Raw genomic sequence first — 16,866 nt, 5'->3', positions numbered from 1 at the left:
CATAATGTTGGTATCCTTAAGGACTATTTGGGTAAATAGTTTAGTGAACAGCATGAACAAGTACGTCACCAAGCAAAAATTGGTAGTAACACTCATTCTGGTTCACAGGCACTGAGATTGTACATGGACTGGATTGAATGGCTTTAGCCTTTGAATGAACCTCATCGAACCTCACATCCAATTAGTCACTAATAACTCATAACAGTATATCTCACACCACAACAAAATAAAATACCTGCAATAAGAAAACTGTGACAAATCCTTTAAAGTACATGTAGCTATAACAAGCACAGTTTATGTTGCCATGTGTGCTATGCCCAACATGGAATGACTCTAAAGTTGCTTTCGAGTCCATCCCAAGTCAAAAGGGTAAAAGAGAGCAAAACAAAAATTTACAGAAAGCAATGATAAGAGTCAACCTCAAATGAAACCCATGTTTGAAACCCAATACCATGTGACCACTGAAATTTATAAAATCTCTACTAGACTCATATGAAGATACAACATGTTTGCATCTCAATGGAAGCTCTCAACTACAGACTACACAAAGAAAAGTGTTGCACATAAAGATCACAAAACCAAGTTTGGCAGCATTCTCTAGATTTAAAATTTCCAATGGTATGTTCAATAATCACTGTCTTTGATCCACAGGTTCTAAACACTTCATGTACTATGCAAAGAATGCCCCAATGTGTATCAGAACATTCACCCGTGATTACATATCACCTTCAGAAATTACATGATAACCTTCAGAAAATATGTCCAATCAAGGTTTTCATGCAAGACTTGGGATGGACTTTATCCCAGGATTTGATGTTAACTAACAAAATGTTGTTGGTTTAATGATGTAATTTAAAGTTCATCCCTGGATTGGCCATCACCTCCCTCATCCTCCTCAAGGACTTCATCATCATCCTCATCATCCAATTCCTCAGCATCACCCTGGGAATAATGAAAGAATGAAGCTCATCAAACATCCATCCAATGGTAATATCACACAAATATGTTGATTAAACATGATACCAAGATATAGATTTCAAACTGACAATTTCATAATGCTGCAAATGTGAAAAGTTGGCTCTGAATGCATGAAAACTGGCATGTGTATGGAATGATATGCATGCATAAAGATGCAATGTTGGTGTGACAAAATTCATTGTGATTTAGTTTATTCTGTAATGTGCACATTTAAGGCATATTTGGAAATATCCAAGAAATTGTCTCTTTTTGCAACCTGAAAGGGGGCATGCATATATGCAGGGCTCAACACTAACGGTGGCCCGGTGGCCCATGGCCACCAAAAACGCAAGTCGGGCCACCAAAATTTCAGAAATAAAGAATTTTGTGGCCTGATCAGGCCACCAAAAAAGGTCGGATGTTTGCCTTTGAGCCACCAAAAATAGAAGTTAGTGTGGAGCCCTGATATATGACATAATATGTGTATTAAAGGGCAATAACAAATCGTTCAGAAACAATTATCTCTGCCAGTCTTTAAAAAAATGAGGGTTTTTTTTTATTCTGACTTTTGCCTGTCAATTCATATACTGCACTTTCTTCATTTCTCCAGTCATTCACATTCTACATTGATTTTTTTTTCCTTTTATACAGTAATGGTGCTTGTAAGAACTGAAAAAATGAAATCTTATAATACATGTACAAAGAACAGCATGGGTATGTGGCTACATTCATGGCTGTGTGACTGATAACAGTAGCATGGGTGTGTGTCTTATAACATAGATGTGTGACTTATAGCACGAGTGTGTGGCTGATAGCACAAATGTGTGCCATACAGCATGGGTGTGCGACTTATAGCATAGATATGTGTTTAACAGTATGGGTTGTGTCTAACAGTACGGGTTGTGTCTAACAACATGGGTGTGTGTCTAACAGTATGGGTTGTGTCTAACAACATAGGTGTGTGTCTAACAGTATGGGTTGTGTCTAACAACATAGATGTGTGTCTAACAACATGGGTGTGTGTCTAACAATATGGGTTCTGTCTAACAACATGGGTGTGTGTCTAACAGTATGGGTTGTGTCTAACAACATGGGTGTGTTGCTTACCATATCTTTTCCTCCCGACTCTAGAAATGAAATCATGGCTTCCAATTTGCGGTCCCCTGCATAATCCACAATCTGAGCAAGAAAGAGAATTACATCATGTAAATAAAACACAGATACTTTCCTACATATATGCAATAAGTCAGTTTGTCAGTTTGCCTTGTGCACAAATGACCACAGATGATTGCAGAGAATACGAGTCAGATTTTATGCATCACTTGATCACTATCTAGAAGGGTACACAGGTGCTCCACACAAAGTCCTTTCCACAATAGGAGATTTAGGCTTCTACCAACCTTTACTGACTTGCTGTCTAGCTTTCGTCCACTCCTGTGGACTTCTTCACAATCCTTTCCATTCATGCACAAGATGATAACTAATAGAGGTAGGCTGATCACTCTAGAATCTGGCCTTTGTACAATCACTGCTGGGGCATGTTATGAACATGGCACTTTTCACAAACAAATATATATTCTTTTCAGCTCTATCTTCTTTATCACAAATTCTGGTGATGTAACTACACAATGAATACAACATATGTGGGTAACGAGCAGGTTCAAATTGTACCTGTATTACACTGATTACAGTACTACAGGCATTTAATCAACTTTTAAAGGACACGTTCACCTTCATAAACATAAGGATTGAGAGAATGTAGCAATATTAGTAGAACACATTGAAAGTTTGAAGAAAATCGGACAATCCGTTCAAAAGTTAAGAATTTTTTGAAGTTTTTGTGCAGTCAACGCTGGATGAGAAGACTACTGCAGTGTATGATGTCACATGCGTACAACAATATAAGGAAAGTATAAAGAGAATTTCATAAAATTTCATCTTTCAAAAAAGTACACATTCCCTTGACTCGTTACTGACATATGTTGTGGGTAATATTATTCCCCCTACCTTGATAAAGAGGCAAGCCAAGTGCTCTTTCATTATGCAAAAAAAAAGTGAAAATATGTTGAATTTTCTTTACATGTTCTGTATACTGTTGTACCCATATGACATCACAAGCTGTAGTAGTCTCCTCATCCAGCGGTTCCAACACAAACATTTTAAAAATTCATAACTCTTGCATCGACTGTCCAATTTTCCTCAAACTTTCACTGATGTGTTCCACTAATATTGCTGCATTTTCTCAATCCTTATATTTTTGAAGGTGAACTTGTCCTTTAACAGCACAGATTCATTGGTGTTTTATTTCTCCACTGCTTCACTCAAGTTCCTAAGATCTATAAATAGCATTCTTACCTCATTGTCTCCCTTTTTAAATAGTTTGATGGTGGGAAAACTTCGAATTGAGACCTCTTGCACTTCATTTGCAGTTGAATCCATCTTGGCAATGACAATATCAGCATTGTCTTTGAAGTGTTCACCAAGTTCTTCATAGATTGGAGCTAGCTGCTTACAGTGTCCACACCAAGGTGCATCTACAATTGTAACAACCATCAGACGGAGAAGGGGGGGGGGGAATAAGAATAAGATGACTATTGTCTCATACGGTACATGCCCAACAATATATCAGATTAGCCTTGAACAAATTCATTACCAGTACTCTTCTTACCAACTTTTCTGCAAGGGCATGAGCATTTTTCCATTAAGTTCTGAGAATTGCCAATATTCAATCTTCCATAAAAGTTTTGAATAGTAATCTACCCATAAGATGACATAAAATTACTGGAGTTAATCTCTTGATTTATTTGAAATGTTGACCTATACACATGTTAAGTGTTTAGCAGTCTTTTTAGTCACTATGTGTTGTAGAACACATTTAGGATGATATACCATTAGAGTGCTACTGTTGTGAACTCTCAAGACTCTAATGAACTTTGCAGTTCATAACTACTCACTCTAGGACAGAGAACTATGGAACAACCTGCAAAGCAAGTTATTTTGTAACTTCTAGAAGTATTGTAGTGACTGACAGGCAACACATATGATCAGCTACAACAACACCTTTTCCCAACATCTAGAAATAAACACCAACTTGACTTAAACAAACCATTAAGTCTCTCTTGGCCAACAGTTGCTCCTCGTATACCATTTTCAACTTACAGAAGTACATCATGTTAACTTAGCAAGATTAGCTGTATCTCACACACCTTGCTTCTGACCAGGTTACAGACTACAGCAATCTAGCAGTCATTTTTCTATACTTACATTTTAGGACTTTAACACTTGTACAGATTATGGCCCATGCTGCTCTATAATCAAATTTGTGTTTAATACTTAAATGTAATAATATATTCTCTTGTAAGAACGCAAATGGATGGAAAGAAAAGCTGGAATTATCACTTTCTCATGAGGGCATAGATATGACCTCAAACTTTTTACAATACTTACAAAATTCAACAAGGACATCCTTGGAAGCATCAAGAGCTACATCAGCAAAGTTTTGACCAACAAGAACCTTGACAGGGTTAGCATCCCAGTCCTCAGGGATCTCTTGAGAGTTCAGGTGAGGCTGTGAAAGAAGAGAACCAAGTAAAGTAGATTAACTTTCCATTTCCATGCTATAAGATTATCAGGTGAGGCTCATGTATATGTCATTAAATTGCAAATCTTTTATTATCTTCATAGAAAAAGTTAAAGGCCTTTTTTAATGACAATAAGATATTATTGCTAATACAGAGATGATATTGAGGTGTGTTGAAAAAATTGTAAATCAAAATTTTCAGGTGATTTTGATGCATGGAAAAAGCAAAATGTGTGTAGACTAGAAAAAAAAAATCTGACATCAGATTTAAATCTAAAGAATATCATACCTGACATTATCAGTATCATTATCATACAGTCTTCTGGCAAATTTCCAACATGACAATGATCAAAACAAATGTTAAAACACTGTTGAGCAAGTTGTCAGTACAAGAACAAGTATCATTCATATTCAGCTATTAAGTCTATACCCAATAGCATTACAAAAAGGGGGATGTACCTTAAGAGTACCAGCCTGGAAGTCTTTGACAAACTGAGTCAATGTTTCTGTGGTCAGCTCTGTGGTGGTAGGTTTGTATTTCTTCATGTCTCCATCCAGAGTGATGAGACGTACTGCAGGGAGGTCCTCCTCTCCCAGGAGGAAATATTCCAGGATTCTAGCATTGGCATCAACTCCAGCATCAATGAGAACAAAGAGAACCTGAAACGAGAAAACAGGTGCACTGTCACTGAACACTCCTCTTACACAAAGAACAGCACATTTACAAACATGTCATACATTAAAGGGTGGGTACAGTTCTGGTTGAGGTGAGAATTTAGCTTTTAACATTTTGCGAGATATTCAGAAACCACTCCATGAGATGTCAAAGAGCATGCAATTCTAAGGGATATCAAATGTTTATTAGATGAAAATCGGTTTTGAAATGGCTGAGATATCCTAAAACAAGGTGAAACAAAGAGATCCTAATAAAAGGCGTGGCCTGTCGCCTTTTATCATTAACACTTTTTTCTGCTATCTCAGCCATTTGAAAACCAATTTTCTTAAAATTAACATTGAATCCTACTTAAAATTAAATGCTCTTTCATATTCATAATAGGTTTCTCATTGTCTCACTTACAAATGTTCAAAACATGAATCCCCACCTCAACCAGTACTGTACAGTCCCTTTAATACTGGCTCGGTCTTGCTATCATCAAATTATTTTGCATGTATTTTGTGCTCATCACTGTCCTGTTACGAGAATTACTATGTCAAGTTCTTACATTTATCAACACCAATATAATCTAGTGCTCAAAAAATTGCAATATGAATTTTCTGTACTCCATCTCTCGCACTTCTCTCCAGACAAGTAATCCAAGAAATAGGGACACAAGACTTCTGACAGTTTCTTTCTGGAAGAAGTGAAATAGTTTCTATTCAATATTAGTCATTGGGAATGTTGGCAAATGTGATCTCATAATTACCTCTCCTTTGAATGTGGCAGCAGCGGCCAGAAACTGATCATAGATAGTCTGGTAGTTGTCAGCAGCCTTCTTCACAAACAGCAAGTTGTGGACCTTGATCTCTCCTCCAAATATTTTGGGTGCCATCTGAAAAGACAGATTGAATAACAAATTACATAACACAGAACCAATTTAATAATTTTTGAGAGGAACAAAAGAAAATGCACAAATATCATTTCACGTACCTGAATAGTACAGTATATATATTCCAGCAATTTTACTGTCATTGTGCACTTGAAATATAATTGATTTATAGGATGCTTCATGACTTTATGAATTTAGCACTGCTATCGAGTGTAACTTGCAAGTTTTAAAAAAAATATTTACCAACTACAAGTAGATCAGCACAGAATTCCCAAACAAGATTGGACAGCTTTGAGCTTTTCACTTGTCATGTTTCACATTAATAAAATTTTACTATGCACACCATGCTGATTTGCATTTCATTCTTCTTCTTCTTTTAAACATCTTTAAGTCAATTCAACCTGAATCCATTCCAAACACTCATTAATTCTTCCTCTATTCTGAAGATAAATTTTCAAATAAGAAAATATGAATATCAATATCAATAATGAAGAAAATATCAGTATCAGTTGTCCTTGTCTTTGGACTGAATACAACACTCTAAGAGTCACCATCACATTTCTCTAATGTGACATGAAAGTGACGCTTACAGGCAACCAATATTCCAGCTTTATACCTCATCCCCAAACTCCACCACCAATGGGAGGCTGTTTCTTCCAATGAAGCTTGTCAGACTGGCAGCTGTCAGCTCTCCTTCAAACACGTTCTTTCCTTCATCGAACTGGAAAGAGACAAGGTAAGAATTGTTAATTACCACCATATACTCACTTCCACAAAGTTTGGAAGCTATTCTATCAAAAAATGCATGAAAGATTATGAAAAACATGACTGGAAGCGCAATGTTGAAAATGATTTTACTATATATCGCCCAGTTACATACAATGACAATAAATAAAGAAGCGACTTAAAAATGAAGAGATCGTTCTCTCAATCTCTTCACATGACATGTTTTTCAGTTGCTAACATTTATAAGGTTGTAAATGAAATGCCAAGTAAATTGCAGTCTGTGGTCAAGACTGATCCCTCAGAAGTCAGCATATCTCATCTACAACTAGCAAATCATAGTTGAGGCAATCATCCCTGCATCACTTTGAATGTGCAAATCTAAGAAATATAATTATAAACCAATGCCTAGAATAACTATAGTATGGCTACTAGATCATGAAAGACCTTCTATGTAAGGCTGAGCACTCTGTAATCACAGATAAAAGATCAGGAAATAAAAACTGTGATTAACATCAGCACAGACTTGCAATTGGTTAGGACAAGCTTTGTAGGGTCTGCAAAATACATTAGACTAACCTTTTTGAAGAGAATCACACTGCCATCAGCAGCTTCAAACTTCTCCAGACTAGCATCATCTGATGTGATGCCAAAAGGAATCGAGTCCATGGAATCAGCAACCTCAATGAAGAGCTGGAAAACAGAAAAGAAGATATGTAATATCCATTTTCTGTATCAGCTGTACATTTAGCTGTGATTTGATAGTGATAATTCAAACATAACGCACAGATTGGCAGGCATCCAACAAGAACCAATGAGCTGTGTGTAGCATGTGTACACTCTGCAGAACTAGGACATTAGCATTGTCACTATTGGTGCAGAAATAGAACTAAAAAGCCCTGTTGATGTCTTTCTCTCAAAGCAGTTCCTAATAAGAGAAACAAAATATGTGAGGAATGGCTTGATAAGTTGTAATGTAGAAAGTTTTTAACTGATAATAAAGTCGTGATCTTAAGTTGTTATATGTGGATGTTTGATAAGTGTGCAGATTGGTGTCTTGGTGGTAGTCTAGATCCATTCCTCACTGATGTAGTTTGTGCATTTTTTTGTGGAGTGGTGTCTTCTGTATTCTTATTCCTTAACAGGGTTTCTAGTCCTTTTGCTAATACACTCACCACTTGCACCTGAATACATAATAGCACATAACTAATAAATCTTTGCAGTTCTTTTGCTCATACAGTGCACAATTTGAACTAAATTTTGTTACAACATAGCAAAACTTAGAGACCATATAATTATCATCTGTCTTTATGTACATTCACTTCATTTGTTCAGCTGTTTTCAGTAATACAATAGAAACCTACCAGTCCGAAGAACTTTGTTATAATGGGAACTATCTGTACCCGGATGTCACTTCCAGTCAAATAAAATAACACTGCATTCAGTGCACATCCCACCATTATGGCAGAAAATGCCTACCCAACTGGTCCAGAATGTTGACAATGCATACACTCACTCTAGTACTACACGTACATTGTATGTATAGCTCAGTGACACACACTGAAGTTAGACTCAATCGCTCAAGCAGTTTGAATTGGTGATTGCGGTTCAGCTTTTAAAGGACAAGTTCACCTTCATAAACATAAGGATTGAGAAAATGCAACAATATTAGTAGAACACATCAGTGAAAGTTTGAGGAAAATTGGACAATCGATGCAAAAGATATGAATTTTTTAAATTTTTGTGTTGGAACCGCTGGATGAGGAGACTACTACAGCTTGTGAGTCATATGCGTACAACAGTATAAAGAAAATATAAAAGAAAATTCAACATATTTTCACTTTTTTCGCATAATAAAAGAGCAATTGACTTGCCTCTTTCTAAAGGCAGGGGGAATAATATTACCCATAACATTTATCGGTAACGAGTCAGGGGAATGTGTACTTTTTTCAAAAGATGGAATTTTGTGAAATTCTCTTTATATTTTCCTTATATTGTTGTACGCATGTGACATCTAAGTTATTCATACACTGCAGTAGTCTTCTCATCCAGCGGGTACTGCACAAAAACTTCAAAAATTAATAACTTTTGAACGGATTGTCTGATTTTCCTCAAACTTTCAATGATGTGTTCTACTAATATTGCTACATTCTCTCAATCCTTATGTTTATGAAGGTGAACTTGTCCTTTAAGGTCGCCATATTGTTTGTGAATAATAGCCAAGGACTGTCTCATAAAACAATCCTTCTGAAGCTTTCCTTCTACCTTACTAATGCCTATATGACCCAAAATATGCTTTCAATGTACATTTTAGGTGTTAATCCTCCTCAACTAGGCCAGGCTTTTGGGGCTGTACTATGGCCGGGGGAGGGTTGAATCATTTCCCCGGTCATTTTAGGGTTAAACAAAATAATAATAATAATAATAATAATTTACCTTCGCTGCATCACTCTCCACATCCTTGAAGAATCCAACGACGACAACATCAGCAGACTCCTTAAAGTCTTCTACAGCCTGGGCATTCTCCAAAGTCTTGGCTGGAGGACCAGTCTTCTTCTTTAGCCATGCCACAATCTCTGCCTTTGTCCTTCCTCCTATTGACACAATGGGAAAACAAGGCATTCAGAAAAAACATGCAGCACAGAATTATTCCCAATGTCAGAAACAAGTGTGTCACTGGTCTAGTGCTCACTTGAGCTATGCCCAACTCCTTATGTGCATAAAAAAAATAAAATAAAAAAAACATGTCACCAAGTATGCACACAAAAAACCTCTTTCCTACTTTGTAAAAAAAGCAATACTCTATTCTCTGTTAATATGTCGTTATCATTGGTCCTGGGCATCTTCAACTGTAAAATACTGTAAACGTCAATATTTTCACGCGATTAATTTTTCGCGCTGAGCGGCTCGAAAACGTATTCGCGGGTTCTTAAATTCGCGCTCCGCAGCAGGTTACTTTGCTATAGTACACATTTACTGCTTTCATCCAAAGCCTCTGCTACATAGCTTGCTATGCCAGCGTACGACAAGCGACGTAGCGAGCTGCTCGACTGCGAGTACAAGCACTCAAATACGTAGTACAGCTGTGACTGTAGTACCGTAGTCACGGGGGAATGTAGCATCGGTGCGTGCGGTGCGTGCGATACTAGTAATACAGTATCGTCTCTTCGCACAGTAGCGTAAACATGCCTGTACATTGTACTACGTAGCAGTATCATCGATGAAGCGCACACAATTCATCCCGTTCAAAATGTGCATAGAAAATTGTGAAGATATATTCGCGCGTTTTTGAATTCGCGCTAGCCGAACGTAGCGCGAAATCCGCGAAAATTAATGTACCGCGAAAATTTCCACGTTTACAGTAGTGTTGTTCATAATTTTTATGATTATTGTTATAATTGTGTTATTGTTAAAGCGTGTGTGTGTGTGTGTGTGTGTGCACGCATGTGTCCATTTATAGTTGTAATTAGCTATCAAAATTCTTGGAAAGATCTTAGAGAGCTATCAGGTAATTGATGTCAATGTTTGAAGTGACACTAATCAGTTGCACACAGGCCATTTAAAAAAAGTTGAAGTCCCGAAAAGATAAAGACAAGGATGTCAAAAAAAAAGATAATAAGATACACAGAGACAACAGCTTTACAAAAATGTAGGTCCAATTGAATACAGTAACAGGAGAAGCAATATGACCACTTCAACTTAAGTAAATACACAATTAATGGCAATACCCCCCACCACCTCCCCCCCCCCCCTAAAAAAAAACCACAACAACAACAACATATTATCATCATTATTATAATACTGTGCACAGCACTGACACTGTGTAATGGGTGGGTAGGCATCTGCTTTTAATTCATCACATGGTCTTTTGACCATTTCCTTCCTAATCTTGATATGTAATCTGTTCTGAACTGGTAGTCCCAAAAAAAAGGGTGATTATCTTCGCATGTGAGCAGCTCCAAGGATCTAACAAACAAAAGAAACCTATAGACCTTGTGCAAGCTGAATCACAGGAACTACGTCCCATCTGGTAGGATTTTTTTTTTTCCAAACTTGTGAACAACAAATCTTTACAATAGAGATATTTCTGAAACCACACTTCCAGCATTATCATTCATAAACATGAATACAATTCTGCTTTGTGATTACCAAGGTTTTCTAAAAAACATGTACAACTTCTTGTATGTTATAGATGTATGAGAAGTTACTAGAAAAAAAAATATCACCTCCTCTTTTTTGTTTGATGATGATTATCTGAAGTATGACGCACAATTGATTTTACTATATATCTTTATATCTGCATGAGTTACCAAATCTTACCAGCTTACACTGTATGGCATTGGCATTGTATACAGTTTATAAGTGTACAATTTCATGCTCTCAAATACAAACTTAATGGTTGGGGTGAGAATACTGCTATTACTATTTGTTGAATGGACACAATAAACTGACGAACCAAAAAGAATAAGGGGAAAAATATAATTTGACAAGTTTTGCGCAACTCCAAAAACCACTGCCTTACCTGAGTATTCAACTGGATTTCCTTTCTTGAAGAATTTGATTGTTGGGTATCCTCGTACTCCATATTTCTCAGCAAGTTCAGTCTCTGCGGTCGCATCAACCATTGCCAATTTGATGTCAGATCCTTCTTCTTTCAGTATGTCTGCAGCGGCAGCATACTCTGGAGCTAGAGCTTTGCAATGTCCACACCATGGTGCATCTGTACAGGGTAACAAAAAGAAATATAAATGGGACTCGCACAAAAAGTTCTCATTTTTCTACTCCTATTGGTGAAGTTTACACCTCAGGTACATACTGTTCATCTCATGCAGAGAAAATGCACAAATCTATTTTCAGGTTGATGTGAAGCATCACCACTTAATCAAACCAGGCATGCGACCTCAGGAAAGAATCAAACAAAATATTAGACTACATATCATTTATTGTTTTACATCTTAACTTTCTTTTTCTTTTCTATCTTTTTTTCACGCTAATATTGACAGGGGTCTCAGTAGGTATAATTACTAGGTTCACTAACTGCTTAAATGATAATGAAATACAACATTTTATTTTCTTTAAAAGCCTTATCATATTTTTGTATCTATAATATCACGAAAGTAAGCCAGTTCATTCAAAATATATGTTAGTACTTCAGTTTCATCTCTCTAGAACTGGACAAACAGCGCTTTCTGATAAGTGATAAAATGCAAGGTACTGATTTTCTGCGAGTCTTCATTTACAATGTAGCATCTCATACGTAATAAAAAAAATTTTGTCCATGAATGATGGCAATATCACAACTCATGAATACATAGTGGATACTTAAAAAGATCTCCTATGTTCTTTTTACACAGCCCTCCTATAATGCAGGATTGTCTCGACTGATCTTTTCTCATTTTATTAATTCTTTAGACACCATTTTTTACATGGCTCTGGCTTTGTGGTTGTCCATCAAAAAAAAAAATAATAATAACAACTGTGTTTGGCAAGAAATAATACTGAAATGCTTACCTGGTACTACTAATATAATATGGTAGGGAGACTACAAGGCAATTATAGGCTTCAAAGTGGGGTATTCCTGTTCACACACTTTATACACGTATATCTCCTTATCTTATTAAGCTGCCTCAAGCCAACAGCTGCAATTTGTTTGATATAGGCTCCATGATTTACAAGTCTCAGTTTCTCCAGATGCAATAATATCTAACTTTGTATTTATAACCCTCAGACTATTGATTTACTGGAGGGATGAAATATGAGCTGAATGTTGGTAGCTTTAGGAAGTAATATGTAGAGGTCTTTTTGTACTTGCAGTGCAATCTCACATGGGGTTGGTTTGTTGGGAAGATGACCATATGGGAGCAAGTGTGGAATCAATAATCACTGCAAGCTCCAGCTGCACATGTAGTTTATACAGCCTAGTGGTTAGAAATGACTGATGAAAACAAGCTTTTATCATTCAAACTCCTTTTTCCTGTTATGAATTGATAATGGTCTATCATGAATGAAGCAAAACAAATACTAGCAATACTAAATTATTACTTGAAAAAAAAATGTTAAAAAGGCAGCATGATCAGTCCTTCATAAGGTTATATATCGTTATCTGTTGCCCACTTTGGCTAAACATCTGTAATGATTTATTACCTCTCTGTCACTGCCTTTGTGCAGAATACTCCGAAATTGGTCCTCTATGGTTTGTCAACTAAATCCTAGCACAAATCTTTGAGCAATAGACATTTAACTTTAAAAGAAACCCCTTTAAAGGAAATGAAAATTTAGAGATTAGATCTATGAAGGCCACAGATTACAACATCTGAGCATGCTAGCTACTGCACTGGACATATGGCATAAAAATAAAAAGTTGAAGAGTTTGCTTCAGTTTGGGGGAAAAAAAAAAGGATCAATGACCATGAAAACTTATTCAATTAGAAAAAACAACACCTTTCCACTGCTTTGTCTCTAGCAGGCCTACTTTTCTTGGATGACACAAGATCTAGTCTCTAGATGTACTGGTATAATAAATAGATTCAGTGGTTCTACCTTTTCACTTTCTTTGTGATGTTGAAGTAATTTAGAGTTTGGGATCAAAATAACATATTGAGCATTGAGACCTCTTACTAGTACAGTTGAACCTCTCGTATCCGGACAAGTCGGGACCGGGGCTCATCCGGATAAGGGATTTGGCCGGATACGGGAGACTCAATGCTTTATACATGTACATATACACATGTACTGATGTAGCCCATTGTAGTACCACATGTAGTAATGTGTATACTGCAACCTTTTCAGTGTTACATTTGGGGATGTTTAGGGATGTTAAAATGTCTGAGGGTAAGCAATATGGAAGGAAATTTGATGTAATGTATGTTAATCATGTTGGAAGTAATATGTAATTCATGTGTGTTTGTGTAGGAGTTCTCAAGGAGTTGGGAATCCCCCTTTCCTCCCGTAATTATTAAGAAAAAAAAAAATCACGGCGAGATTGCGTCCGTATAATAGAGAGATCCGGATAAAGGGAGGCCGGATAATAGAGGTTCAACTGTATCTCAAATACCAGCAATTAAATCTGTCTTCACAACTAACAAATTCAACCATCAGCTATACATTAGAAACCCATCAATTTTGCATAAATTACCTGAAATACCTGAATTACCTATGACGATGCCCAGTTTATAATTCAAAGGACCATTCAACAGACGAGTTCAATGTGATGTATCCACTGGGTGGTCAATTTATGCAATCTGGATTAAATCTATCATGCTTCTGTTTCCAGTGATCATAAACTGATGTTGCCTCGACAATCTCAGCTCAAAGACTATTCCAAGAATTCACTTATTCTGTCTTGATTCTGGCTGAAAGAGTTTAAAAGACAAGTCCACCTTCATAAACATGTAGATTGAGGGAATGCAGCAATATTGTTGAATACATTAGTGAAAGTTCCAGTAAAATCAGACAATCCGTTCAAAAGTTATGATTTTTTTAAGTTTCAGTTCTGTGATAGCTGGATGTGAAGACTGATATAGCTTGTGATATCATATGTATACAGCGATATCCAGAAATTATAAAGAAAATTCAGCATATTTTCACTTTCCTCACATAATAAGAGCACATGACTTGCCTCTTTCAAAAAGGAGGATATAATTTTACCCTTAACCTACATCAGACAAGTTGAGGGAATGTGTACTTTTTTTCAAAAATGACATTTTGTGGAATTCTCTTCATATTTTTCTTGTATCGTTCTACGAATGTGACATCATCAACTGCAGTAGGCCTTTTAGTAGTCTTTTCATTCAGCAGTGACTGCACAGAAACTTTAAAAATTCATAACTTTTGAACAGATTGTCAGATTTTCCTAAAACTTCCATTGATGTGTTCTCCTTATTGCTGCATTATCTAAATCCACATGTATATGAAGGTGAACTTGTCCTTTAATATCGAACTTTAAATTTCAGCAAATCTTTTACTCTCAAAAATGCAAGTTATTGCAACACCTTCTTTATAACAAGTCACATTTTGGCACAGGATGAAGAGGTCAAATTTTGGTATACAGGTAGACCTACTATTAAATAGAAAAGTAATAGACAACAATGTCACAACTAAACTTAGTGCAATGGCCAACAATGGTTACAGGAAAGAACTGACCCCACATTTCGGTCTCCATTCATGCATGGTCATAACTCGACGTCTCAAGACTGTCAAGTCTTGACTTGAGGCAAACATGATTAAAGCCGAGAGGTTACTTGGAAGTAGTAAACTTAAACTGTGTTAATTTGCTGTTACTGTGTTAGATAATCACAGCTGTCACTCACAGACAGGCCATCCATATCAGTTCGGGAAACCCACTCACAAGGGGGGCCCCTCCTTATAAGTAACCCGTCCCCCTTATAAGTAACCCCGTCCCCCTTATAAGTAACCCCCGGGGCACCCCTTATAAGGAGTCTCCACGCTTTTTTGCAATGCAACGCGAAAATGAAAGGACTGCGGCAATTCGCTTGATTATGTCCATAAAGCTTCACAAGTTTCCTAGTTACTCACGAAATTTGAGCAAAATCGGTTTGAGGCATCATATCTAAAATCATGGATTTAAATGCGATGTCAAACGACCCATGCGAATGCTGAAATGCGAGCGATTACTGGCGCGAGTGTCGCCAGGCGCGGCGGCGCGGCAATGCTTGAGTGCAGACGTGGCGAGTGAGTACATGTCCTCAGTCGCCACGTCTGCACTCAAGCATTTGCCGCGCCGCCGCGCCTGGCGACACTCACGCCAGTAATCGCTCGCATTTCAGCATTCGCATGGGTCGTTTGACATCGCATTTAAATCCATGATTTTAGATATGATGCCTCAAACCGATTTTGCTCAAATTTCGTGAGTAACTAGGAAACTTGTGAAGCTTTATGGACATAATCAAGCGAATTGCCGCAGTCCTTTCATTTTCGCGTTGCATTGCAAAAAAGCGTGGAGACTCCTTATAAGGGGTGCCCCGGGGGTTACTTATAAGGGGGACGGGGTTACTTATAAGGGGGACGGGTTACTTATAAGGAGGGGCCCCCCTTGTGAGTGGGTTTCCCGAACTGATATCCATACCATACGCCCATGATAATATGAGCTGAGCATGCATGCCTACTTGAAACACCCCTGCCTGTCCAGTGTTCCCACTGAATCCCAGATGTAAATCATAGCTCTAACTGTTAGACCTAACAACATTAGGCCTAACGTAGGCAGGGTTAGGCCTACTCAATACTCACTCACAGGTTCTTTGATAGAAACTACTCTAGTGCAAGTTCAGCATCTGGAAAACACACAAGATAAGAAGTCACAGACACAGATACACATTCACAATTGGTGGTGGTAGTAAATCTTAGGCCTCTCAAAGTTTCAGTTTCACAGGTACCTGGTGCTAGGTATGGTGGTCAGCATCAAAATGCATGCATAGGTCTACATAATATGTTAGTATTGTTTACGTACTAACATTGATCTGGATAGTCTAGCTTGAGTTAAACAGTTAAAGGAGATGAAAACTTACAAAACTCGACGAGAACATTTTCGTCTGGTCCAATGAAACTATCGAAGACGTCCTGAGTGAGAACATACACTTCGTTTTCCTTCTTCACCTCAGCTCCCAGAGTGAAACTGGCTAAAGCTGCCAAAAACAATACGATGAGCTTCATTTTGGTTGAATTCTATTCAGTTTCTGGATAGAGACAGGGACAGGAGTCGTTCTTCACGTGCAGTACGTGGCAGAAAGGAAGATGAAAGGTTGACACGGAAATACTTGGGCAATCGCGACCTCGGGAAGCACGGTACGGTCGCGTACGGTAGAGGGCACTTGTTCAGACTCTTGTAACCATTGCGGTAGCACGTACGCCTAGTAAACACCCGTGTGTGTACCTGATTGGTCGAAACCATTAAAGGTCATCTCGGTCTTTCATGTGGAGATCGGTGATTGGTGGAAATAGTTGCGGGTCTTCCCCTTTTCCATTTAACCCCATATAGCGGGGAAGATGTCCCCATCTGGACGGACACTTGACTCCCATTTAATTCGTGTAAATTGACCATTA

General features: G+C 37.5%; 1 protein-coding gene across 1 annotated transcript; it reads right to left on the bottom strand.

Annotated features, from left to right (window-relative positions):
* Window positions 1-442: 442 nt before the first annotated feature.
* Window positions 443-16,551, bottom strand: LOC139729335 (protein disulfide-isomerase-like). The gene is made up of 11 exons (XM_071640263.1): window positions 16,332-16,551; window positions 11,330-11,527; window positions 9,244-9,401; window positions 7,387-7,500; window positions 6,701-6,805; window positions 5,962-6,087; window positions 4,997-5,197; window positions 4,405-4,525; window positions 3,313-3,491; window positions 2,065-2,136; window positions 443-942 (listed from the first exon to the last, which is right to left on the bottom strand). Exons 1-11 carry the CDS (start codon window positions 16,474-16,476, stop codon window positions 853-855), a joined length of 1,509 nt encoding a protein of 502 aa, XP_071496364.1. The 5' UTR covers window positions 16,477-16,551; the 3' UTR covers window positions 443-852.
* Window positions 16,552-16,866: the final 315 nt, after the last annotated feature.

Source organism: Diadema antillarum, unplaced genomic scaffold, assembly GCF_040938485.1.
Source record: "Diadema antillarum isolate AM-2024a unplaced genomic scaffold, OU_Dant_1.0 seq00000234_RagTag, whole genome shotgun sequence".
Lineage (NCBI taxonomy): Eukaryota > Metazoa > Echinodermata > Echinoidea > Diadematoida > Diadematidae > Diadema > Diadema antillarum.
Note: the sequence above shows the minus strand (reverse complement) of the source record. Positions and strands in the feature narration are given on the sequence as shown.

Coding starts and splice junctions, on each gene's coding strand:
- LOC139729335 (XM_071640263.1), bottom strand. CDS start 16,476: ATGAAGCTCATCGTATTGTTTTTGGCAGCTTTAGCCAGTTTCACTCTG. Junction 9,402..11,329: donor AAATCCAGTTGAATACTCAG/GTAAGGCAGTGG, acceptor TTGTGTCAATAG/GAGGAAGGACAAAGGCAGAG. Junction 6,088..6,700: donor TGGTGGAGTTTGGGGATGAG/GTATAAAGCTGG, acceptor CTGTCTTTTCAG/ATGGCACCCAAAATATTTGG.